We start from the raw sequence: 27,043 nt of genomic DNA on the forward strand, positions 1-27,043 counted from the left end.
GAGAACTTAGTATAAAAGCAGGCTCAGATGGTAAACAATCTGCCTGCAATGCAGGAGACCCGGGTTCAGTCCCTGAATTGGGAAGAATTCCATGAACAGAGGAACCTGGCAGACTGCAGCCCATGGAGTCACAAAGAGGTGGACGTGACTGAAGCCACTGAGCATGCAGCATGCACTCGCCTGGAACCAAACTGATTGAAGAAGGGGTGGATAAAAACCATGGGTTTTCAAAATGTGTTGAATTTGTCTCTTTTCTTTTCTTCATTCATTTATCTTCCCTTCTCTTTTTCTTTGATGCAAGTATGTGCATGTATGGGGGAAGGATGCTTTGGTGGGTTGGGTCAAGAGTAGCAGAACGAGTACACAGGAGAAGAGGAACATGGAGGAACATGTAATGGCTGGGTTAGGGCCCCAAAGGTGGCCAAGAACCCAGGAAATTATGTTTACAAAAAAAGCACTTGAAACTCGGTCCATCAGTGATGCTTCAGGGCCCTGATGACATAAGAAAAAGCAAGAGTTAGGAGCATTTGTCTCTTTTGCATCAGAGTGCCTCTCTGGCACATGGGGTTCAAGACCACCAGGGGGCAAGGACAGGGTGGAGGAGAACAAAGGCAACTCAAGACCAAGATGCTGAGCAGATCCATTTTATTGTTTTACATCAGTGAGAGAGTACCCTTTAAGAAAATACCACGAGGAGTAACTTAGGGAAGTTTTCCTAGGGAAGTGAGGGTAGACATAGAATCCAAGGCCATGGAAGTGGTTTCAGAAGAAAATGTGAGTTTCTGAGCCCCAGGGAGGGTTCATTGTCTTTGCAAGTTCAGAGTCTTCTACAGGACCTCTCAGGCCCAGCAGCCAATGAAGGAGGATAAAGATGATGTCCTCAGCAGTGTGCTGTCCCCAGGTTGGATCTTGTAGACTCAGGGACATCTTCAGCAGCAGCCGCCTCCATAGGACTGACCACTCCCCCCTCCGCAGCACCCGGAGCCCCCCGAGGGCTGGCTGCAGCAGTCAGACCTGTGAGGTCTGCAGTGGTGGGACCTGCGGCGCCTGTGGTGGCTCAGGCAGCAGCCCCCACACCCAGAGCTGCAGCAGCCCCCGGAGCTGGGGCCGCAGCAGCCCTCGGAGCTGACACCGCAGCAGGAGGAGACTGGGGGGCACTTTGGGGGGCATTTAGGGGTGGGGCATTTGGGGACGCACTTGGGAGGAGGCTGGCACTGCTGCTGGTTCTGCTGGCAGGACATCTTGGTGGGCAGGTTCAGGAGCTGAGGGAGAGACAGACAGCAGGTCTGACCAGAACACAGAAACCTCCTTTATGGACTTCCACCATCTTCTCTTTCCCCCACATTCTAAAAGCCTGGTCAAGTAACTCGTGGAGAAATTATCTCTAAAATATAGTTTTTCAAGTTTTTCACTATCTCATTTGAAATTTGGGAGCTTTGCCTAAAACAGACATAGGTTGTCTTCTTTCAACAAAGCAAGACATAGAAGTCAACTAACTAAACTGATAAACATGCCCAAAGTCAAGGTCCCTTCTTAGGAGAAGGCAAAATTCACCTTCACAGAATCTGACTTAAGCTCACTCTACACCACTTAGAATTCTGCTAATGTCCAGTCTAAGAAGCTGTTTAGAGCAGCAGTGCTCTCTGCTAAGGAAGAATAGAGATTCCCTTCTGGAGGGACTTCACAGATAGCTTTCCAGAGACACATGTTGTATCAGATCACATATCATATGTAATTTCATAATTATGCATATGTATTTGGGTTAACCAGTCCATATGTTGGCTCTTTGCAATTCTGTTTATATTTTATCTATCTATATCTGTATTTATCTATGTATATGCATGGCTTCTCAGGTGGGCCTAGTGGTAAAGAATCCCTTGACCAATTCAGGAGATATTAAGAGAAGCAGGTTTGATCCCTGGGCAGGGAAGATCCCTTGGAAGAGGAAATGGTAAACCACTCCAGTATTCTTGCCTGGAAAATCCCATGGACAGAGGAGCCTGGTGGGATCAACTCTATAGGGTCACAAAGAGTCAGACATGACTAAAGTGACTTAGCATACATAGCACGCATGCTTGTACACACACACACACACACATATATATACATGTATAAATATATATATATATACACTTACCTATATATGCCAGCATATATGTATATCTCTATATATACATATATAAAATGCAGCTACTAAATAATTTGAGAGAGAGGTGAGCCCCAAAACTAATGAAGGCAAGTTGGATGTGAAAGGAGGTTTTCTGGTCTAGTGAAACTAGGCTTCGTTATGCACCCTTTACAACACACAACCTCTTCCATTTGTTACATCTTAGCAGGTGCATTTCAAGTTGTTAATCATTATTCAACTCAGGAGCTTCTGGTACCGATACCAGGCAGCACTCCTGTAAGTGACACTTGGTGAGGGTGAGGCCCTTGGATCTCTGTTTTTATCTAACCCCAAATATGCTGCCCCTGGTCTCCATTGTTTGAAAAATCACTCTGACCCTAGTAGAGGCTTTGGAGCAGAAACAGAGCTGGCTTCTCCAAGGTAATAGCTTCCTTATGAAAGTATTGACTTATCTAAAACCTGAGAAACTCAAAAAGATACAGAACGAACTTAGAGCTCAGAGCAGACACACAAATGCCACCTCCTGCCTCACAGCTCATCCTTCATCAGGTTTCTAGATTTTTGCTCCCTCTCGGGATCCACCCTCATCCTTGCCATCCCCAATGACCTGCCCCCTGCGCTCCCCTCTCGTCTGACCCTTCCACCCTCTGTGGAAGGCCCTGCTCTGGCTACCAGTGGGCACTTACCAGTGTCCAAGCAGCACAGAGTCTGTCAACACCTCAGGAGAGAAGTGGATGGAGGTGCCCTATCCCTAAGGCCTTTTATCCTGGTCTTGGGCTCTTCCCTCAGATGTGAGATATGGCCTAGGCATGAGAGGACCGCCTCCTGCCAGCCACATGGCTCCTGTGACATGTGATGACTGGTAGCTCCTTCCTGCCTCTCTCAGTGGGGCTCAGAAAAGTTGCTCCCAGCTAAAAATATGGTCAATAGAAATGGGACTGAATTCCTCCCATCATCTGCCACCTTATTATCCTTCGTGGTACCTACCTTTCAGTCTCCTTCTTGGAGCTTGGTCCTCCAAACCTTCCTGTTTTCCCTCCTATGACCATAAATCATTAGCTCCAGACCTTCTCATTTGCACAGAAATGTACTGACATCTCCATGGTTTTCACTTTACCTTTGGGAGTGAAGGTACCTGTGTACACCTGTGTGTCTATGTCTACACTTGTTTTGTAGGTGTGGTGTATGTGTTCGGTATATGTTTTGTGGAGCTCACATTTCAAAATAGATTTACCTCTTAATATCAACTCGAGCTTGGAAAAATTACTCAGAAGTTAGGTTTATGTCTCTGGAACCAGACTTCCTGAGCATGAATTCTAGCTCCACCACTTACTATTTAGATATAATAACTTAGGCCAAGTTGTTTTGCTTCTCTGCCTTTGTTTCCTTATCAATATAGTGATTTTAAATAATTTCTACTGCATGAGTTTCTTAGGAGAATCAAATAAGATAACATATGTAAAGCTCATAGAACTTTGCCTTGCATATTTCGTACACACCAAAAGCTATCATCGTGGTTATCAGCAACATCATTTTCCTTAATACCTTCTTAGATGCTTGCTGTAGCAATCAATAGATACTCTTGTCATGTATGAAGCCAACATTTGCATAGGACTTTAGAGTTTCCAAATAGTTTTCTCATATGTCCATCAGCATAAGGCCTGGAGCATGCAGACATACGTATCCTATGCAGACATAGGATACATCACTCTGTAAAACTCTGGCTCTATGCTGCCTGAGTATGACTCTTATCTTCCTGCTAACGTTGTTACTCATAAGGGAATGATTGTAGTATCAATTCTTTGGCTCTCACACAGAAGTCCTACTCAGGGTTAGAGCACTGATACTTAAAGTAATTGGCCTGATGATTTGTATGGTTCCTGCCTCTAAAGATGTGGTAGCCAAGCCATCAATCAATCTGGTTTAGATCTGGGTGATGAGCAGGTTTGAAACCTCATAAGGATTGGTTTGCTTGCCTTGACTGTGTGATGCTGATGGAGTGCAATTCAATAAGAATGTTTAGCAAATGATTGACTTTCTCAGCCTTCTGTTATCAAGGGACTGGGAGTAAACATGACTGAGCTTTAGATGCAAATAAAAGGCAGATCAAAGTAATGCAATATGTTTCACATTGAAAAATTACAGAAATAACTCTAATAACTTCTTTTCCAATTTATTTTGACCATGTACAACTATAATCTAGTAATTAACAAATTCTTGAAAGTGTTCTATTTTTCTAGAAGCACCCTGAACTTCACACTGAGTGTTATTTTACTTTTATGCACTAGGACCAGTGTCAAGAATGTTTATGGATTATTTTTTCACCCAACAATCTTTTCTTGTAACATACATAGTTAAATCATAGTCAAAATAACAAGGAAAAATATAGTTGATGGGTTTTTTTTTATGCCTGGTAGTCCCCAAAGCCATGATGTAAAAGGAACTATGATGTTTCAGTTCCATTCAGTTCAGTTCAGTCACTCAGTCTTGTCGACTCTTTGCGACTCCATGAATCGCAGCACGCCAGGCCTCTCTGTCCATCACCAACTCCCGGAGTTCACTCAGACTCACGTCCATCGAGTCAGTGATGCCATCCAGCCATCTCATCCTCTGGCGTCCCCTTCTCCTCCTGCCCCCAATCCCTCCCAGCATCAGAGTCTTTTCCAATGAGTCAACTCTTGGCATGAGGTGGCCAAAGTACTGGAGTTTCTGCTTTAGCATCACTCCTTCCAAAGAAATCCCAGGGCTGATCTCCTTCAGAATGGACTGGTTGGATCTCCTTGCAGTCCAAGGGACTCTCAAGAGTCTTCTCCAACACCACAGTTCTAAAGCATCAATTCTTCGGTGCTCAGCCTTCTTCACAGTCCGACTCTCACGTGCATACATGACCATGGGAAAAACCATAGCCTTGACTAGATGGACCTTTGTTGGCAAAGTAATGTCTCTGCTTTTGAATATGCTATCTAGGTTGGTCATAACTTTCCTTCCAAGGAGTAAATGTCTTTTAATTTCATGGCTGCAGTTACCATCTGGAGTGATTTTGGAGCCCCAAAAAATAAAGTCTGACACTGTTTCCACTGTTCCCCCATCTGTTTCCCATGAAGTGATGGGACCAGTTGCCATGATTTCCCCACTTCTAAATAAAACTATTTATGTAAAAAGGAGCAACATTTAGGCAAATTTGAAAAGTATATGACCAACTGAGAAGAAAATTACAATATATATTCCAGGAATAAGACTAAAACATTTGGTATGCAACTATATTTTACAAAATAATAAGGAAAAAATTCCAGTGAAAATAATAGTGAAAAGAGATAAAAAGGCAATACAAAATGTTAGATTTCTATATGCCTAGTAAATGAATGAGGGCTTCCCAGGTGGTGCTAGTGGGAGAACCTGCATGCCAATGCAGGAGATAAAAGAGATACAGGTTCAATCCCTGGGTTGGGAAGATCCCCCTGGAGAAGGAAATGGCAACCCATTCCAGTCTTCTTGCTTGGAGAATCCCATGGAAAGAGAAGCCTCGTGGGCTACAGACCACAGGGTTGCAAAGAGTCAGACACAAGTGAAGTGACTTAGCACGCACAGATGAATGAAAAGCTAGAAAAAAAGACATCTTTTATCTTCTCCTATCAAGTGCATTTCTTCATGTCAAATAGGCAAAGATTCAAAAATTTTATAAACTAAGTGTAAATATGGAGGGAAAAGCCACTGTAAGTGGAACAGAAGTATTACCTTTCTGAAAGGCAAATTGGTGGTCAATTCATTCAGATTAATTTATTGATAAGTAAAATAATTTAGAATGTACATATATTTTGATTAAACTATTCCAATATGGGAGTTTAATTCTATGGATATTACCACATAAATGTGAACATCTGAATACTCAATGATATAAACTGATATTTATAAGAAAAATTGGGAATATATTAATACCTATAAAAATTGTGACACATACACGTAAATACATATACAGTGATTAAAATTATTTATGGTTTTATGTTGTCATGAGCAGATATTTCTTGACTGAAGTTGTCATATTATTAATGACTGGCGTTATATATTATAAAGCACAAATATTGTACAAGAATCAGAAAAAGGAATTTAAAAATAGAACCATATTTAATAGCAGCAAAAATATGAGATATCTAATGATAAATATTTCAAATTTGCACAAATAGAGAAAATTAGATTCTTCTATCTAGTTGCGTTCAATATTGGAAGAACATTGAGCCCCTATGTGAGACTGTATCCCTTTCCCATAATCTTCATTCAGTAAATGCATCTGGAGAACTGGGAGAAAAGGACAAATATCAAGTGTGACACACGTGTAGAAGAACTGGGCTCCCTTTCCTTCTGTGATCTGCAGCACACAGAAGCCATTAAATCAAGTTTGGTATTTTGACTCTCTTAGACTGGACATTCTAATTTCCAAACTGAAACCAGGTTTGTGATTTAAAAAAATGATATTACTTGGGAAGAGGTGTAGAGTCACTAAGTCTTCCCAAGTCTTCATCTGGCATCAGAAGACCATCTCATCGAGTAAAAATTTTAAGGACAGTAGTATATAATGGAGGAGGCAATGGCACCCCGCTTCAGTACTCTTGCCTAGAAAATCCTATGGACAGAGGAGCCTGATGGGATGCAGTCCACTGGGTCGTGAAGAGTTGGACACGACTGGGCGACTTCACTTTCACTTTTCATGCATTGGAGAAGGAGATGGCAACCCACTCCAGTGTTCTTGCCTGGAGAATCCCAGGGACGGGGGAGCCTGGTGGGCTGCCATCTATGGGGACGCACAGAGTCCGACACGACTGAAGCGACTTAGCAGCAGCAGTATATAATAAAAATTATATTATATTCTATAATCTCAGCTTGCTTAATAGGAACATAGAGATAGATTGTTTAATATCACACCTGCTTGAGGAAACTCTTAGATGACTAGATGAGTTGTCTTAGAAGGAAGATATTTTGGGTGGTCCTTTAAGGAGGGACAGAACGCCAAAAGGGTCCAGATGGTGGAAAAGAAATTAAAGACTACTTCAGATAGAGGAAAGAGCAGGTAATGCTGCTAGTAATAGTAGGAGTCGTAGTAATGGTGGTAGTAGTAGTAACAGTAGTAGCAGTGGAAGCACATATAAAATAACAGTAGAAACTACTCTTTATTGAGAACTAAAACATTCTGGTCACTGAACTAAAAATAGTAGCCTCTACTGCTTCCCAGATTAATAGGCATCAAGATGTACAAGTTTAAGTTATGTTTGGTAAGGGTGAGTTGTTCAGTATAGCGGGAACACAAGGTTCCATGAGGCAGTATGAATGGTGAACCTTAGAAATTAAGTTGGAAATCTTTTCTGTCGTGCTTTAAACACAGTACTTAAGAAGTGTGCATTATTATGTAGAAAGCCACTGTTTTTCAGAGTAGAATGACAAGTTCATAAACGCCACAGAGAGAGCATGTTTGGAAAAAGGTGTAGAGAATTTAATGAAGCTGAAAGAGGAAGAAAGAAGCAGGATTTGCTGAGAGGTTAGCATAAAAGCAGGCTCAGATGGTAAAGAATCTGCCTGCTATGCAGGAGACCCGGATTCAATCCCTGAGTTGGGAGGAATTACATGGACAGAGGAATCTGGCAGACTGCAGCCCATGGAGTCACAAAGAGGTGGACGTGACTGAAGTGACTGAGCATGCAGCATGCACATGCCTGGAACCAAACTGATTGAAGAAGGGGTGGATAAAAACCGTGGGCTTTCAAAATGTGTTGAATTTGTCTCTTTTCTTTTCTTCATTTGTTTATCTTTTCTTCTCTTTTTCTTCCATGCAAGTATCTGCATGAAGAATGCTTTGGTCGGGTGGATCAAGAGTAGCAGAACGAGTACGCAGGAAAAGAGGAACATGGAGGAACCTGTAATGGCTGGGTTAGGGCCCCAAAAGTGGCCAAGAACCCAGGAATTTATGTTTACAAAAAAAGCACTTGAAACTCGGTCCATCAACGATACTTCAGGGCCCTGATGACATAAGAAAAAACAAGAGTTAGGAGCATTTGTCTCCTTTGCATCAGAGTGCCTCTCTGGCACATGGGGTTCAAGACCACCGGCGGGCAAGGACAGGGTGGAGGAGAACAAGAGCAACTCAAGACCAAGATGCTGAGCAGATTCATTTTATTGTTTTACATCAGTGAGAGAGCACCCTTTAAGAAAATACCACGAGGAGTAACTTAGGGAAGTTTTCCTAAGGAAGTGAGAGTAGACATAGAATCCAAGTCCATGGAAGGGGATTCAGAAGAAAATTTGAGTTTCTGAGCCCCAGGGAGGGTTCATTGTCTTTGCAAGTTCAGAGTCTTCTACAGGACCTCTCAGGCCCAGCAGCCAATGAAGGAGGATAAAGATGATGTCCTCAGCAGTGTGCTGTCCCCAAGTTGGATCTTATAGACTCAGAGACATCTTCAGCAGCAGCCGCCTCCATAGGACTGACCACTCCCCCCTCCGCAGCACCCAGAGCCCCCCGAGGGCTGGCTGCAGCAGTCAGACCTGTGGGGTCTGCAGCGGTGGGACCTGCGGCGCCTGTGGTGGCTCAGGCAGCAGCCCCCACACCCAGAGCTGCAGCAGCCCCCGGAGCTGGAGCCGCAGCAGCCCTCGGAGCTGACATCACAGCAGGAGGAGACTGGGGGGCACTTTGGGGGGCATTTAGGGGTGGGGCACTTGGGGACGCACTTGGGAGGAGGCTGGCACTGCTGTTGGTTCTGCTGGTAGGACATCTTGGTGGGCGGGTTCAGGAGCTGAGGGAGAGACAGACAGCAGTTCAGACCAGCACACAGAGACCTCCTTTATGGACTTCCACCATCTTCTCTTTCCCCCACATTCTAAAAGCCTTGTCAAGTAACTCGAGGAGAAATTATCTCTAAAATATAGTTTTTCAAGGTTTTCACTATCTCATTTGAAATTTGGGAGCTTTTTCCTAAAACAAACATAGGTTGTCTTCTTTCAACAAAGCAAGACATAGAAATCAACTAACTAAATTGACAAATATGCCCGAGTCAAGGTCCTTTCCTAGGAGAAGGCAAAATTCACCTTCACAAAGTCTGACTTAAGCTCACTCTACACCACATAGAATTCTGTGAATGTCTAGTCTAAGAAGCTGTTTAGAGCAGCAATGCTCTCTGCTAAGGAAGAACTAGAGATTCCCTTCTGGAGGAACTTCCCAGATAGCTTTCCAGAGACACATGTTATATCGGATCATACATCATCTGTAATTTCATAATTATGCATATGTATTTGGGTTAATCAGTCCACATGTCGGCCCGTTGCAATTCTCTTTATATTTTATCTACCTATATCTGTATTTATCTATGTATATGCCTGGCTTCTCAGGTGGCCCTAGTGGTAAAGACCCCCCGACCGATTCAGGAGACATTAAGAGAAGCAGGTTTGATCCCTGGGCAGGGAAGATCCCTTGGAAGAGGAAATGGTAAACCACTCCAGTATTCTTGCATGGAAAACCCCATGGACAGAGGAGCCTGGTGGGCTCAAGTCTACAGGTCGCAGAGTCAGACATGACTAAAGTGACTTAGCACACATAGCACGCATGCTTGTACACACACACACACACACACACATATATATGTATTTATATATATATACAGCTACCTATATATGCAAGCATATATGTATATCTCTATATATACATATATAAAATGGAATGACTAAATCATTTTAGAGATAAGTGAGCCCCAAACCTAATCAAGGCAAGTTGGATGTGAAACGAGGTTTTCTGGTCTAGTGAAACTAGGCTTGGTTATGCACCCTTTACAACACACAACCTCTTCCATTTTTTACATCTTAGCAGGTGAATTTCACCTTGCTAATCATTATTCAACTCAGGAGCCTCTGGTATGGATGTCAGGCAGTGATCCTGATCAAGTAAGTGACCGTTTGTGAGAGTGAGGCCCTTGGATCTCCGTTTTTATCTAATCCCAAATACGCTGCCCCTGGTCTACATTGTTTGAAAAATCACTCTGACCCTAGTAAAGGCTTTGGAGCAGAAACACAGCTGGCTTCTCCAAGGTAATAGCTTCCTTATGAAAGTACTGACTCATCTAAAACCTGAGAAACTCAAAAAGATACAGAACTAACTTAGAGCTCAGAGCAGACACACAAATGCCACCTCCTGCCTCAAAGCTCATCCTTCATCAGGTTTCTAGATTTTTGCTCCCTCTCAGGATCCACCCTCATCCTTGCCATCCCCAAGGCCCTAACCCCCTGCCCTCCTCTCTGGTCTGAGCACCCTGGGGGAAGGCCCTGCTCCAGCTCCCAGTGGGCACTTACCAGTGTCCACTTACCAGTGTCCAAGCAGCACAGGGTCTGTCAGCACCTCAGGAGAGAAGTGGATGGAGATGCCCTATTCCTAAGGCCTTTTATCCTGGTCTTTGGCTCTTCCTTCAGGTGTGAGACATGACCTGGGCATGAGAGGACCGCCTCCTGCCAGCCACATGGCTCCTGTGACAAGTGATGACTAGTAGCTCCTTCCTGCCTCTCTCATCAATGGGGCTCAGAAAAGTTGCTCCCAGAAAAAAAATATGATCAATAGAAATGGGATTGGATTCCTCCCATGATCTGCCACCTTATTATCCTTAGTGGTACCTGCCTTTCAGTCTCTTTCTTGGAGCTTGGTCCTCCAAACCTTCCTATTTTTCCTCCTGTGACCGTAATTCATTAGCTCCAGATCTTCTCATTTGCACAGAAAAATACTGATGTCTCCAAGGTTTTCACTTTGCGTTGGGAGTGAATGTACCTGTGTACACCTGTGTGTCTATGTCTGCACTTGTTTTGTAGGTGTGGTGTATGTGTTCGGTATATGTTTTGTGGAGCTCACATTCCAAAGTAGATTTACCTCTTAAAATCAACTCGAGCTTGGAAAAATTACTCAGAAGTTAGGTTTATGTCTCTGGAACCAGACTTCCTGAGCATGAATTCTAGCTCCAACACTTACTGTTTAGAGATAATAACTTAGGGCAAGTTGTTTTGCTTCTCTGCCTTTGTTTCCTTATCAATATAGTGATTTTAAATAACTTCTACTTCATGAGTTTCTTAGGAGAATCAAATAAGATAACATATGTAAAGCTCATAGAACTTTGCCTTGCATATTTCATACACACCAAAAGCTATCATCGTGGTTATCAGCAACATCATTTTCCTTAATTACCTTCTTAGATGCTTGCTGTGGCAGTCAAGAGATACTCTTGTCATGTATGAAGCCAACATTTGCATAGGACTTTAGAGTTTCCAAATAGTTTTCTCATATGTCCATCAGCATAAGGCCTGGAGCATGCAGACATACGTATCCTATGCAGACATAGGATACATCACTCTGTAAAACTCTGGCCCTATGCTGCCTGAGTATGACTCTTATCTTCCTGCTCATGTTGTTACTCATAACGGAATGATTGTAGTATCAATTCTTTGGCTCTCACACAGAAGTCCTACTCAGGATTAGAGCACTGATACTTAAAGTAATTGGCCTGATTTTTGTATGGTCCCTGCCTCTAAAGATGTGGTAGCCAAGCCATCAATCAATCTGGTTTAGATCTGGGTGATGAGCAGGTTTAAAACCTCATAAGGATTGGTTTGCTTGCCTTGACTGTGTGATGCTGATGGATTGCAATTCAATAAGAATGTTTAGCAAATGATTGACTTTCTCAGCCTTCTGTTATCAAGGGACTGGGAGTAAACATGACTGAGCTTTAGATGCAAATAAAAGGCAGATCAAAGTAATGCAATATGTTTCACGTTGAAAATTACAGAAATAACTCTAATAATTTCTTTTCCAATTTATTTTGGCTACGTACAACTATGCTGCTGCTGTGGTAAACTAGTAATTAACAAATTCTTGAAAGTGTTCAATTTTTCCAGAATCACCCTGAACTTCACACTGAGGGTTATTTTATTTTTATGCACTAGAACCAGTGTCAAGTATGTTTCTGGATTATTTTTTCACCCAACAATCTTTCGTGTAACATTTATAGTTAAATCATAGTCAAAATAACAAAGAAAAATACAGTTGATTTTTTTTAAGCCTAGTAGTCCCCAAAGCCATGATAAAAAAGGAACTAGGATGTTTACCCACTTCTAAAGGAAACTATTTATGTTAAAAAGAGCAACATTTAAGCATATTTGTAAAAAGATATGACCAACTGAGAAGAAAATTACAATATATATTCCAGGAATAAGACTAAAACAGTTGGTTTAGCAACTATATTTTACAAATTAATAAGGAAAAAATTCCAGTGAAAATAATAGTGAAAAGAGATAAACAGGCAATACAAAATGTTAGATTTCTATATGCCTAATAAATGAATGAGGGCTTCCCAGGTGGTGCTAGTCGGAGAACCTGCCTGCCAATTCAGGAGATGTAAGAGATACAGGTTTGATCCCTGAGTTGGGAAGATCCGCATGGAGATGGAAATGGAAACCCACTCCAGTCTTCTTGCGTGGAGAATCCCATGGAAAGAGAAGCCTGGCGGGCTACAGACCACAGGGTTGCAAAGAGTCAGACACAACTGAAGTGACTTAGCACGCACGGATGACTGAAAAGCTAGAAAAAAAGGCATCTTTTATCTTCTCCTATCAAGTGCATTTCTTCACGTCGAATAGGCAAAGATTCAAAACTTTTATAAACTAAGTGTAAATGTGGAGGGAAAAAGCCACTGTAAATGGAACATAAGTGTTACCTTTCTGAAATGCAAATTGGTGGTCAGTTCATTCAGATTAATTTATTGATAAGTAAAATAATTTAGAATGTACATATATTTTGATTAAAGAATTCCAATTTGGGAGTTTTATTCTATGGATATTACCACACAAATGTGAACATCTGAATATTCAATGATATAAAGTGATATTTATAAGAGAAATTGGGAATATATTAACACGTATAATAAATTTTGACACATACATGTAAATATACAAACAGTGATTTAAAAATTTATGGTTCTATGTTTAGGCATGAACAGATATTTTTTGACTGAAGCTGTCATACTATTTATTGACTGGTGCTGTATATTACAAAGCACAAATATTGTACAAGAATCAGAAAATGGAATTTAAAAGTAGAAGCATGTTTAATAGCAGCAAAAATATGAGATATCTAATGATAAATATTTCAAATTTGCACAAATGGAGAAAATTAGATTCTTCTATCTAGTTGCATTCAGTATTGGAAGAAAATTGAACCCCTATGTGAGACTGTATCCCTTTCCCCTAATCTTCATTCAGTAAATGCATTTGGAGAACTGGGAGAAAAGGACAAATATCAAATGTGACACACATGTAGAAGGACTGGGCTCCCTTTCCCTCTGTGATCCACCAGCGCACAGAAGCCATTAAATCAAGTTTGGTATTTTGACTTTCTCAGACTGGACATTCTAATTTCCAAACTGAAACCAGGTTTGTGATTTAAAAATGACATTAATTGGGAAGAGCTAAAAAGTCATCAAGTCTTCCCAAGTCTTCATCCGGCATCAGAAGACCATCTCATCAAGTAAACTTTTAAGGACAGCAGTATATAATAAAAAGTATATTATATTCTATAATCTCAGCTTGCTTAATAGGAACATAGAGATAGATTGTTTAATATCACACCTGCTTGAGGAAACTCTTAGATGACTTCCTAGAAGGATGACATTTGGGTGGACCTTTAAGGAGGGACAGAACTCCAAAAGGGTCCAGGTGGCGGAAAAGAAATTGAAGAGTACTTCCGGTAGAGGAAAGAGCAGGTAATGCTGCTAGTAATAGTAGGAGTCATAGTAATGGCAGTCGTAGTAGTAACAGTGCAGTGGAAGTACTTATAAAATAACAGTAGAAACTACTCTTCATTGATAATTAAAACATTTTGGACACTGAACTAAAAATAGTAGCCTCTACTGCTTTCCAGATTAATAGGCATCAAGATGTACAAGTTTAAGTTATATCTGGTAAGGGTGAGTTGTTTAGTATGGCAGGAACACAAGGTTCCATGAGGCAGTATGAATGGTGAACCTTAGAAATTAAGTTGGAAATATTTTCTGTAGTGCTTTAAACAGAGTACTTAAGAAGAGTGTGCATGATTCTGTAGAAAGCCACTGTTTTTCAGAAGTAGAGTGACAAGTTCATAAACGCCACAGAGAGAGCATGTTTGGAAAAAGGTGTAGAGAATTTAATGAAGCTGAAAGAGGAAGAAAGAAGCAGGATTTTAGAGAACTTAGTATAAAAGTAGGCTCAGATGGTAAAGAATCTGTCTGCAATGCAGGAGACCCGGGTTCAATCCCTGAATTGGGAAGAATTCCATGGACAGAGGAATCTGGCAGACTGCAGCCCATGGAGTCACAAAGAGGTGGACATGACTGAAGTGACTGAGCATGCAGCATGCACTCGCCTGGAACCACACTGATTGAAGAAGGGGTGGATAAAAACCATGGATTTTCAAAATGTGTTGAATTTGTCTCTTTTCTTTTCTTCATTCATTTATCTTCCCTTCTCTTTTTCTTTGATGCAAGTATGTGCAGGTGTGGGGGAAGGATGCTTTGGTGGGTTGGGTCAAGAGTAGCAGAACGAGTACACAGGAGAAGAGGAACATGGAGGAACATTAAATGGCTGGGTTAGGGCCCCAAAGGTGGCCAAGAACCCAGGAAATTATGTTTACAAAAAAAGCACTTGAAACTCGGTCCATCAGTGATGCTTCAGGGCCCTGATGACATAAGAAAAAACAAGAGTTAGGAGCATTTGTCTCTTTTGCATCAGAGTGCCTCTCTGGTGCATGGGGTTCAAGAACACTGGCAGGCGAGGACAGGGTGGAGGAGAACAAAGGCAACTCAAGACCAAGATGCTGAGAAGATTCAGTTTATTGTTTTACATCAGTCAGAAAGCACCCTTTAAGAATATACTGCGAGGAGTAACTTTGGGAAGTTTTCCTAGGGAAGTGAGGGTAGACATAGAATCCAAGTCCATGGAAGGGGATTCAGAAGAAAATTTGAGTTTCTGAGCCCCAGGGAGGGTTCATTGTCTTTGCAAGTTCAGAGTCTTCTACAGGACCTCTCAGGCCCTGTAACCAATGAAGGAGGATAAAGATGATGTCCTCAGCAGTGTGCTGTCCCCAAGTTGGATCTTGTAGACTCAGGGACATCTTCAGCAGCAGTCACCTCCAAAGGACTGACCACTCCCCCCTCCACAGCACCCGGAGCCCCCCGAGGGCTGGCTGCAGCAGTCAGACCTGTGGGGTCTGCAGCGGTGGGACCTGCGGCGCCTGTGGTGGCTCAGGCAGCAGCCCCCACACCCAGAGCTGCAGCAGCCCCCGGAGCTGGAGCCGCAGCAGCCCTCAGAGCTGACATCACAGCAGGAGGAGACTGGGGGGCACTTTGGGGGGCATTTAGGGGTGGGGCACTTGGGGACGCACTTGGGAGGAGGCTGGCACTGCTGCTGGTTCTGCTGGCAGGACATCTTGGTGGGCAGGTTCAGGAGCTGAGGGAAAGACAGACAGCAGGTCAGACCAGCACACAGAGACCTCCCTGCCCCTTCCTGACTTTTCAACATCATTTCTAACATGTATGTTTAAACAACTTGCCTCTGTTATTATTTTAATGTCTTATCAACTACTCTCATAGCATCTCCTTTGAATCTCATCTTATCCTTTTTAAAGTAGGAAGGGGTCATAACCTATTTTACCAATTTGAAAATTGACATTAAATGATATTTTTTTAAAAAAATTGTTTTCACTTATCTCATTTAATACTGAAATTGTTCTACAGAGATGAACTTAGAACGGAAATATTTTCTTTATGGAAAAAAGTCATGTTAGCACCCTAAATAATTTCATTTTTTGAAATTTACAACTTCAGATTAGAAAGGGATCTGAGGAATATCCTGGCTGGCTCTCCTTGTTAGAGAGAACGATGAGAGTTCCCTTGACTCAGATCCTGACCTATAATGGCCTCAGAAACACCTCTTACACCATCCTTAGCCTAGAAATTATTAAACTTCTTGTGCTTTTTCACCTCTAGAAGTGTACAATGCATTCCCAGGCTCTGTCCTTACCCACGTGTATAATAATCTCCCAGAGTGCCTCTAATCCTCTCCTCACTCTGACAATTGCTCTAATCATACCAGAGGATACAGTATCTCTAGAAGGTAAACTCCCTTTCTGAGATCTGTTCCAGAATATCAGAGCAGCCAGTGGTTTCCTTCTTTCATCCTGGGAGTTCCCCCTCCACAAAGCTGCAGATCTTTGGGTCCCTCCCAGTGTCCTTAGCCATCACTAAACTCCTATCATTCTCCCTGTCTTCCTGCCTGCTCCTGGTTCCTTCTGTCCTTCCAGGGTTTCTCTCTCCCTCTCTAATAATATGGGCCACATCCCCCAAGGTCCTGCTCCCTGTCCTCCCCTCTGGTCTGAGCATCCTCTGTGGAAGGCCCTGGTCCCACTCCCAGTGGACACTCACCGGTGCACACACAGCACAGAGTCGTCAGCACCTCAGGAGAGGAGTGGATGGAGGTGCTCTGCCCCAGGGCCCTTTTATCCCGGCCTTGGGCTCTGCCCTCAGATGTGAAACAGGGCCTGAGCGTGAGAGGACCGCCTCCTGCCACCCACGTGGCTCCTGTGACAGGTGATGACTGGCAGCTCCTCCCTGCCTCCTTCCATGGGGCTCAGGGCATCCCCAGCACCAGTGCTCCCTCCTTCTCCTTACGGCTTCCTGTCCCTCATACCTTCCTCTGGGAATTGGCCTCCCAAGCCCTCCTGTCCTAGTTCTCTGATGGTCTGCCTTGAACTAAGACTCATGGAGCCTCCAAGGGTCTCTGCTTACGTCCCAGCCCCCTAGGCCCATCCTGTGTGTGTGGATGTTCGTGTCTGTGCTGTTCCTGTTAAAAGCCTGGATTGGGAATGAGACCCATCTGGGACAGAACTCCTGGTCCTGACACTCAGCTATGTGATCTTATGAAAATCACCTAACCTTTCTCATTCTGTTTCCTCAACTTTAAAATGGTTGAGAAAAACTATTCTCGATGGAGTCATGAGAGTCAACAGAATCATAGAAGTAAAATGTCTGCAAAAGGTCCGATAGCACATCGTGTGTGCGTGCTCAGTCCTGTCCGACTCTTTGCAATCCCATGGACTGTAGGCCACTAGACTCCTTTATCCATGGGATTATCCCAGCAAGAATACTGCAGTAGGTTGCCATTTTCTCCTCCAGCAGATCTTCCTGATCCAGGGATCAAACCTGTGACTCCTGTGGCTCCTGCACACATTGGATCCTCACAAATGAGCAAATATCAAATTATCCATTGATAATTAAAAGAGAAAGTTTATTTTAAAAGACAGCTCTTTCCTAGGATACATACATCTGACTTTTTAAATGACCAGTTTTTTCACCTGAGCTTTTTTGTGCATTTTCATAAAACAATATCCCTGTTGAGTGACTAGGGAGTAAATCTGCATTGCCTTACGTAGTAGAATGAGAATTTGCTTTTCAAGAATCTTACACAGCGAAAGCTGTGAGCTGGTGGACCAGAAAGCAGCAAGAAGAGACAATGAGAGGGCTCAGCCCTGGGGCACAGGCAGAGGGGCTGGGACCCATTGAAACGTGTGCCCAGGTGGAGGAAGCAGGAGGTCTTGGGGTTCAGTAGGAATCTCCAGCGTTACCTCTGTTGCTGCAAGAACCCAAGGGTTCCTTCAAGGGTGTTTGTATATGCACATTTTTACAAGATTAAGATAAGGGCTAATGTCAGTTTGGTAGGTAGGAGGTGAGCCTTCCATGTGTAGAAGGCAACATCACAAAAAAACTAAACAAATTAATCAGATGAAAGGAAACCAGAGCTAGGATTAATTATGGAAAGAAAACATTCTTTCTGGAAGTGTCCAAAATAATTTTTTGGAATAGAATAAGATGTGAATTGACTCAATAATATCTATATCAAGGTCATAATGGATAAGGATAACCAATATCTGGTGAAATGTATACATGTGCACAGGCATAGGGGGTTTAGATTGACTTAGATTGACTATATTTTTAAAATTGTGGTATAAAACCTTATAGACTGAGATAGAGATGCAGATACAGCCTCAGATACAGATACAGGTGCAGAATCTACCCTCCTTATCATTCTCAGCACCAGATATGAAAAGGTGGGTGGCCTCCGCTGATGAATCACTGCCTCCCATCTGCTAGGATTTCTCCTTGACTCCAGTCTTCACTGGGATACAAGCATGTTCTCCTTCCACCATCCCACACTCTAGGAATCATTACGTCTGCCCTTTAAGGACACCTCATTCAGGGCTCCACACTGTGTTCAGGATTGAAGTTATCATTTTTGACTGATATGCAAGGCTCTCTGTAATATGACTTTGTGCAACTACTCCAATTTCTGTTTTTCTTCCCAAGATTTACTGTATTGGCTGTACGGTAAGCATATCTTTCCTTACTCTGCTTGTCTGCTTTGTTCTATGATATTTTCCTTTCTGAGATGATGAGCTCAAGCCTCACTTACTCCATATGCTTTATGTGACATATCTTACAAGTGAGATTTTAACAGACCATCTGACAACCTGTGCCTTATATTTCTGCTTCTCCTTCAGCAACCGGGACAAGGTTATGCACACATATGTAGCTAATAGATTTTTAAGAATTCTTTCATTAGTATTAGCACTGTGTAGTTTACAAGTAGCTCTTCCCTATGACAGGTCCTCCTCCTAGAAGACCACACACCGAGATAGGCACAGTGAGCTGTGATGGCCACGTCACCCTGCAGAGATTTGCCCCTGTCTCACCTGGCTATGACATTGGCCCAGGTTGTTCCAGTGAGCATAGTTATGGGGGAGTGGACAGGAATATCTGTGCATTGGCTCACAGATATGGGTTGTGAATCCAGCTCCTGGTACCTAGAATGATGGGGTGAAGATGTCATATGGTCCACACCTCTGCCTCGAGGCAGGGCAGCAGCTGAAATATCAATCTGCTTGGACTTGGGTGATGAGTCAGAGTCATGATTGCAATTGTATTACTTGGACTGACTTTTTTGGCCCTGGATATTAGTTGTCAATGGCTTTGGCCTCATTCAATAAGCATTTTGACTACCAAAGGCTTTCTGAGGTCACCTATTCATCCAAGGGTTCTATAACTCTTACAATCATTCTTGCATCTTCTCAAGGAGCAGGAGATCTAATGGGAAGTAATTCAAGCTGAGTTAACTTTCCTCTCTGCCCTCCCACTCTCCTCTATGTGAGCTACAAAGCAGAACATTAACATATTTTCCCTTCATGCAAATCTTTTTTTGAAGTTATAAATGGTAATCAATAATCTAAAGAAATAGAATTTCTAAATGATTATTGCTTAATTATTAAGGGAGTGAAGGTATTTTAAGAGTGGCACAAAATCCATAATATATAAAAGAAATAATTGATAAATTACATAAAATAATTTTTATATAGCATAAAGTACCACAGGTAAAATTTGTTGTTGTTCAGTCACTAAGTTATGTCCGACTCTGTAACCCCATGGGCTGCAGCATGCCCAGGCTTCCCTGTCCTTAGCCATCTCCCAGAGTCTGCTCAAACTCATGTCCATTGAGCCAGTTATGCCATCCAACCATCTCTTCCTCTGTCATCCCCTTTTCCTCCTGCCTTCAATCTTTCCCAGCATCAGGGTCTTTTCCAATAATTTGGCTTTTTACATCAGGTGGCCAAAATATTGGAGTTTCAGCTTCAGCATCAGTCCTTCCAATGAACACTCAGGGTTGATTTCCTTTAGGATTGTCAGGTTTGATCTCCTTACTGTCCAAGGGACTCTCGAGTGTCTTCTCCAGCACCACAATTTGAAAGTGTCAGTTCTTTAGCTCCCTGCCTTCTTTATGGTCCAGCTTTCATATCTGTACATGACTACTGGAAAAACCATACCTTTGACTATACAGAATTTGTGGGCAAAGTGACGTCTCTGCTTTTTAATATGCTATCTATGTTTGTTATAGCTTTTCTTCCGAGAAGGAAACGTCTTTTAATTTTATGGCTGCAGTCACCATCCACAGTGATTCTGAAGCCCAAGAAAATAAAGTAAGTCTGTCACAGTTTCCATTTTTTCCCTCTCTATTTGCCATGAAATGATAGGACCAGATGCCATGATCTTAATTTTTACAGTCAGCTTTTTTCTTTCCTTTTTCACATTCATCAAAAGACTATTTAGTTCCGCCTCACTTTCTGCCATTAGGATTGTATCATTTGCATATCTGAGGTTGTTGCTATTTCTATCTGCAATCTTGATGCCAGCTTGTGATTCAACCAGCCTGGCATTTTGCATGATGTTCTCTGCATGTAAGTTAAATCAGCAGGGTGATAATACACAGCCTTGATGTACTCCTTTCCAATTTTGAACCAGTCCACTGTTCCATGACAAGGGTTCCAGTCCAGTTCCATTGCTTCTTGATCTGCATACAAGTTTCTCATGATACAGGCAAGGTGGTCTGGTATTCCTATATCTTTAAGAATTTTCCATTGCTTGTTGTGACCCACACAGTCAGGCCTTAGCATAGTCAATGAAGCAGAAGTAGATGTTTTTCTGGAACTGTCTTGTTTTTTCTATGATCCAGTGGATGTTGTTAGTTTGATCTCTGGTTCCTCTGCCTTTTCTAAATCTAGCCTGAACATCTGAAAGCTCTTGGTTGATATACTGCTAAAGCCTAGCTTGAAGAATTTTGAGCAGGACCTTGCTAGCATGTGAAATGAGCACAACTGTACAGTAGTTTGAACATTCTTTGGCATTGCCCTTCTTTAGGATTGGGATGAAATTCTTTTCAAGGCCTATGTCCATTGCTGAGTTTTCCAAATTAGCTGGCATATTGAGTGCAGCACTTTAATAGCATCATCTTTTAGGATTTTAAATAGCTCAGCTGGAATTCCATCAACTCCACTAGCTTTGTTTGTAGTAATGCTTCTTAAGGCCCACTTGACTTCCCACTCCAAAAAAATTACAATACATACCTGATAAGGAATCGCTTTATTTAATGTATAAATTTATCTCATAAATCTAAAAATATATAAAACCACAGTGGACAAAGAACACAGAGCGCCCTCATTTCTCATATACATACATATTCACACATATTGTGTTAGTCAGGAATCTTCGGAGAAAGAGAACCCATAGGGCATGAGCATGCACGTAATGAAATTTATTCCAAGGTACTGGCTCCCACAGTTGTGGGGGCTTGTAAGTTTTGTATCCGTAGAGTAAGCACAAGTTGAAGATTCATGAAAGAGCTCATGTTAGAGCCTGCATTCTGAGGGCTGTCTGTAGACAGAATTCCCTCTTCTTTTAGAGTGCTAGTCTTTTCTTTTAAAGCTTTCAATTGATAGGATGAAGCCACTCACACTCTAGAGGGTTATCTATTTACTCAAAATCTACTGGTTTACACGTTGTTGCTCAGTCACTAGTCATATCCAACTCTTTCCACCCCATGGACTGCAGCACGCCAAGCTTTCCTGTGCTTCACCATCTCCCAGAGCTTGCTCAAATTCATGCCCCCTGAGTCGATGATGTCATCCAACCAACTCATCCTCTGTTGTCCCCTTCTCCTCCTGCCTTCAATCTTTCCCAGCATCAGGGTCTTTTACAGTGAGTCAGTTCTTTGCATCAGGTGGCCAAAGGATTGGAGCTTCCAATGAATATTCAGGGTTGATTTCCCTTAGGATTGACTGGTTTCATCTTCTTGAAGTCCAGGGGACTCTCAAGAGTCTTCTCCAATACCACAGTTCAAAGGCATCAATTCTTCGGGGCTCAGACTTCATTATGGTCCAATTCTTACATCCATACATGACTACTAGAAAAACCATAGCTTTGACTATATGAACCTTTTATGATTTACATGTTAATCACATGCAAAGAAACACCTTCACAGCAACATCTAGACTGGTTTTTGACTTATAGCCTGGGTACCATGGCCTCACCAAGTTAACACATAAAGGTAACCATCCCAGTTCACCCCTTGTCAGCTTGGCATCTGTACACATCTCCTTACACCATATTTATTCTCCAAATAAAGACAATGACAAAGTCACATTTTCAGATAACACTATGCACAGCTATGCTGTGCACAACAGAAAATGCACTAACCCTTTCCCCAAAAGAGGATACAAGTTCTTGAATGATGTTTACTCTTCTCCCTGATAGCCTTAACATTAATATTGTGACATAAAGTTGGATAATGCTTCAATGCATTACTCAATACATCTTATGTTATGTGAGCAAGATTAGAAAGGGTTTAAAACAAAGACATTATAGATACACATACATACAAACATATTCATAAGAAAATATGGAAGATATACTAGTAATAATTAAAGTCCTGATTGTGGTTCTTTTTTACCTAATGGGGTGACCCAACATTAATTCCTGAAGAGTCTGGACCATTAGTTCTCCTGTCTGAAGTAGACTGTTATAGTTTTCCATTATCTGTCATCAAAGGGTATGGTAGTAATAAGATATGCCCTAAGTCATCTACATATTCCATATATATTCTTCACTACATCCATTCTGAAGTAATATTCCAACTTCCTAATGGTAATCAGTCTTAATCACTCCATCAAGCACATTAACACCCTTCTTTGTCATTTGATTCAGAGTCATAAAGATGCCAAAGTGGCTAGGTGGCAGTCTTAACTTCCAGTTCAATGGAATTACTGTGAGTCCTGGTGGAAGCATTCCTCTCTCAGGAACTAAGACCTCTTGACCAGCATAAGATCACAGGGACAGGAAGCAAAAATTTTGCTAGTACATCTCTAAGGGTAATAGTGTGTGTGGTATCACTCTATTTCCAACTTTGATTCCTGGACCTATATAGTCTGATTATAGAAGAAACAGAATCATAATATTGATTGCTGACTTTGAGCATATGCAGCCTCCTAAAGAGCCTTGCCCCAACCCTGAAAGGTATTGCCCCTATCCTGGTTCTGTAAGTAGGTCTTCAAAAGGCCATTCCACAGTTTGATCAAGCCAGCTGCTTGAGGATGATGTGAAGCATGGTAAGAAGAGTGAATTCCATAAGCAGACCCGTTGCTTTGTTTCACTTGCTGTATTTGTCAGTGTTCTCCAGAGAAACAGAAAAAATATGATTTTATACACACATATATATACATACATATGTATATATACATATATATGCATATTGATGCACTGGTAAAGAATCTGCCTTCCAATACAGGAGATGCAAGAGACTCAGGTTCAGTCCCTAGGTCGAGAAGATCCCCTGGAGGAGGAAATGGCAACCTGCTCCAGTATTCTTGTCTGGAAAATCCCATGGACACAGAAGTCTGCCAGGCTACAATTCATGGGATCACAAAGAGTCAGACAGGACTGAGTGACTTAACACTAGCATTGTGTGTGTGTATATATATTATATATATATATATATATATATATATATAATGTATATACATATATATGTGTGTATATATATTATATATAATATATATATGTGTGTGTGTATATAAGTATATACATGTATATGTATATTATATAATATATATATGAAGATATATATATATATATATTTTTTTTTTAATGGGTTCATGTAATTAAGGATGCTAAGAAATCCATGATCTGCTATCTGCAAGTTGAAAACCCAGGAAAGCTGGTGGTATAATTCAGTCCACGTCTGAAGGCCCAAGAACCAGGGGAGCCAATGGTGTAGATTCCAGTCTCGGTCTGAAAGCCTGAGAATCAGAAAAACCAAGGAAAAGTTCAGTGCTTCACCTCAAGAAATCAGCCAAGAATTTTAAAAGGGCCAATTTTTCCATCCTCTGCCTTTTGTTCTTTTCAGGTTCTCAATAGACTGCATAATTCCAAACCTACAATGGGAAGAGTAGTCTATTTTAATGAATCCACTGATTCAAATACTAGCCTCATCCCGAAACACCATCACAGACATATCTAGAAATATCACTTAGCCTGGGCATCCCATGGCCATTCAGACCAACACATAAAATTAAGTGTCAGAGAAACAGTGTCTTGTGAAGCACCATGATGATAAAGAAGACATTCTATAAGTCCTCAGATGACAATTTTGACAGAAGAATTGCATGCAAGGAAGACAAATCCATATCCAGTTCAGTTCAGTGGCTCAGTCATGTCCCACTCTTTGCGACCCCACGAACCGCAGCATGCTAGGCCTCCCTGTCCATCACCAACTCCCGGAGTCCACCCAAACTCATGTCCATTGAGTCAGTGATGCCATCCAACCACCTCATCCTCTATGATTTAGGTCATATCTGAATGGTCTAGTGGTTTTCTCCACTTTCTTCAATTTCAGTCTGAATTTGGCAATAAGGAGTTCATGATCAGAGCCACAGTCAGCTCGCGGTCTTGTTTTTGCTGACTGTATAGAGCTTCTCCATCTTTGGATGCAAAGAATATAATCAATCTGGTTTCGCTGTCGACCATCTGGGGATGTCCATGTGTAGAGTCTTCTCTTGTGTTGTTGGAAGAGGATGTTTGCTATGACCAGTGCGTTCTCTTGGCAGAACTCTATTAGCCTTTGTCCTGCTTCATTCTGTACTCCAAGGCCAAATTTGCCTGTTACTCCAGGTGTTTCTTGACTTCCTACTTTTGTATTCCAGTCCCCTATAATGAAAAGGACATCTTTTTTGGGTGTTAGTTCTAGAAGGTCTTGTAGGTCTTCATAGAACTGTTCAACTTCGCTTATTCAGCGTTACTGGTCGGGGCATAGACTTGGATTACCATGATATTGAACGGTTTGCCTTGGAAACGAACAGAGATCATTCTGTCGTTTTTGAGATTGCATCAAAGTATTGCATTTCAGACTCTTTTGTTGACTATGATGGCTACTCCATTTCTTCTGAGGGATTCCCTGCCCACAGTAGTAGATATAATGGTCATCTGAGTTAAATTCACCCATTCCAGTCCATCTTAGTTCACTGATTCCTAGAATGTCGATGTTCACTCTTGTCATCTGTTCGACAACTTCCAATTTGCCTTGATTCAGAGAAAGTCTTTGAACCAGTAAGAACAAAACACTTCCATTTCATATGTCCTGATATAGTCAACCTGCTTCCAGGTAGCTGGCTCATCAACCCCAGTAATAGTGTTTTACTTGAACTCAGTGTTGGTCTTTATATACATGTCAGTCATGGTGAGTGAAAATTCACGCTGCTGAACCCATGTATATCCACAGTTACCCTGGTTGAAGACTGTAGGTCCCTTTGAGGAAGATTGGGGGAAAGACTGACAGTATTTAACTCTTGATCAGGGTACTGGGGTTTTTCTTCAAAGGGAACTGGCCTCTCCTTCATTCAAAGAGTTCTGGGTTTTATAACCTAGCTCAAGACTAGAAATTGATTGGGGGAACATGATTCTCTCTTTCTATGGTTCAATTCTGTTCATTTGACTTAGAACTCTTAAATTTACATATATCAAGTGAAAATTTAGTAGACTTGACATTTGCTTCACTTCTAAGTCCACAGAGATTAACTAGCAGAGACAGAGCTCTCTGGTGGTCAGAACACGCTGACTGCTGCACTGACCCTGTCATCCATTACAGTAACCACACCCACTTTGCTATTGGTGACTAAGTGCTGACACTTGCTCCTGCTGTCCTGGGATCCAATTATCCCTATTGTGTTTAGGTTTCTCATTTTGGTGACATTAGATTCCATTGTAGATTTTGGTTTATAGAGAAGAACCATCACAGAACTCTTCAAGGATGCCAGGGCTCCCCTTACAATTGATTTCTCCTGGTCATTGTAAAAGGTGAGTCCTCTGAACCCTTCTGGGGTAGACAAGCAGATCTTAAATGACAACTTCGCCCTAGATTCCAATAGCACCAAGCCTCCAGATCCCTTCCTCTGCAGTAAACTAAGGCAGTTCTGGTGTTTCACCTCCATTTAGTGGAGACTGCCTTTACTTCATGTTATAGCCAATCAACCATTTGTTAGAACCCTTTCTAACCCCCAAAGTTACAATGCTAAATCTAGAGTATCTACTTGGTTGATCTAAATCCATAAATTTGGCCTGATACAACTTTAAGTCCTTTCCACAATTATCCTGCCCCTAATATCCATTCCACACACATGCCCTGGGTTTGTATGTATATAAATCAGAAAATATCATGTAGTTTTTCAGTGACACCCCACTCCAATACTCTTGCCTGGAAAATCCCATGGGCAGAGGAGCCTAGTAGGCTGCAGTCCATGGGGTCACCAAGAGTCGGACATGACTAAGGGACTTCACTTTCACTTTTTACTTTCATGCATTGGAGAAGGAAATGGCAACCCACTCCAGTGTTCTTGCCTGGAGAATCCCAGGGATGGGGGAGCCTGGTGGGCTGCCATCTCTGGGGTCGCACAGAGTTGGACACGACTGAATCAACTTAGCAGTAGCAGCAGCAGCAGTACACTTGCTGTGGGTCACACTTTATGTTTCACCTTTTGAGGTCTACTGGGACTTCAGTCCACTTATCTAGGAGTAAAAGGAGATAATGGGGTGGTACAGGTGAGAACCAGTAGTCTCTCACAAGGCTACTTCTTATGGTGAGGTCATTACCATTTCCTGGGACAATACAGGTTTAATTTACTCAGGTGGGGTAGAAAAGTCTGCTTCTACTACAAATAACAACAACAATAACAATGGTAATAATAGATCTGAACCTAGAAATTCAATGTTTTGCCTTTTCAGAATCTTTCCAAATATTTGGATTCCAATTTTCAGAATCCCGGGAATGAGTCAGTTACACATCATGCAAGGCATGATATCAGGCTCTCACATGCTTCAGACATAGCATCACTTCTGTGGGATCCCTTACATAATTGCATAATCACATCTAGTTAAGAAGACCCCAGACAAACCCCAACTGAAGTTTTGTCCACTAAACCAAGAGCTCCTTAAATATGCCCAGGAC

The 27,043-nt window shown here is 42.0% G+C and overlaps 3 protein-coding genes across 3 annotated transcripts; all 3 read right to left on the reverse strand.

Annotated features, from left to right (window-relative positions):
* Nucleotides 1-929: 929 nt before the first annotated feature.
* Nucleotides 930-1,241, reverse strand: LCE1B (late cornified envelope 1B). Its single transcript, NM_001205512.2, has one exon. It carries the CDS (start codon nucleotides 1,239-1,241, stop codon nucleotides 930-932), a length of 312 nt encoding a protein of 103 aa, NP_001192441.2.
* Nucleotides 1,242-8,473: 7,232 nt separating this feature from the next.
* Nucleotides 8,474-8,975, reverse strand: LOC112445866 (late cornified envelope protein 1D-like). The gene has a single exon (XM_059885342.1). It carries the CDS (start codon nucleotides 8,881-8,883, stop codon nucleotides 8,572-8,574), a length of 312 nt encoding a protein of 103 aa, XP_059741325.1. The 5' UTR covers nucleotides 8,884-8,975; the 3' UTR covers nucleotides 8,474-8,571.
* A 6,054-nt stretch (nucleotides 8,976-15,029) lies between these two features.
* Nucleotides 15,030-15,611, reverse strand: LOC112445867 (late cornified envelope protein 1D). The gene has a single exon (XM_024989830.2). The coding sequence runs from the start codon at nucleotides 15,593-15,595 to the stop codon at nucleotides 15,284-15,286; it is 312 nt and encodes a 103-aa protein (XP_024845598.1). The 5' UTR covers nucleotides 15,596-15,611; the 3' UTR covers nucleotides 15,030-15,283.
* Between the last annotated feature and the right edge of the window lie 11,432 nt (nucleotides 15,612-27,043).

This window comes from Bos taurus, chromosome 3, assembly GCF_002263795.3.
Source record: "Bos taurus isolate L1 Dominette 01449 registration number 42190680 breed Hereford chromosome 3, ARS-UCD2.0, whole genome shotgun sequence".
Taxonomy (NCBI): Eukaryota; Metazoa; Chordata; class Mammalia; order Artiodactyla; family Bovidae; genus Bos; species Bos taurus.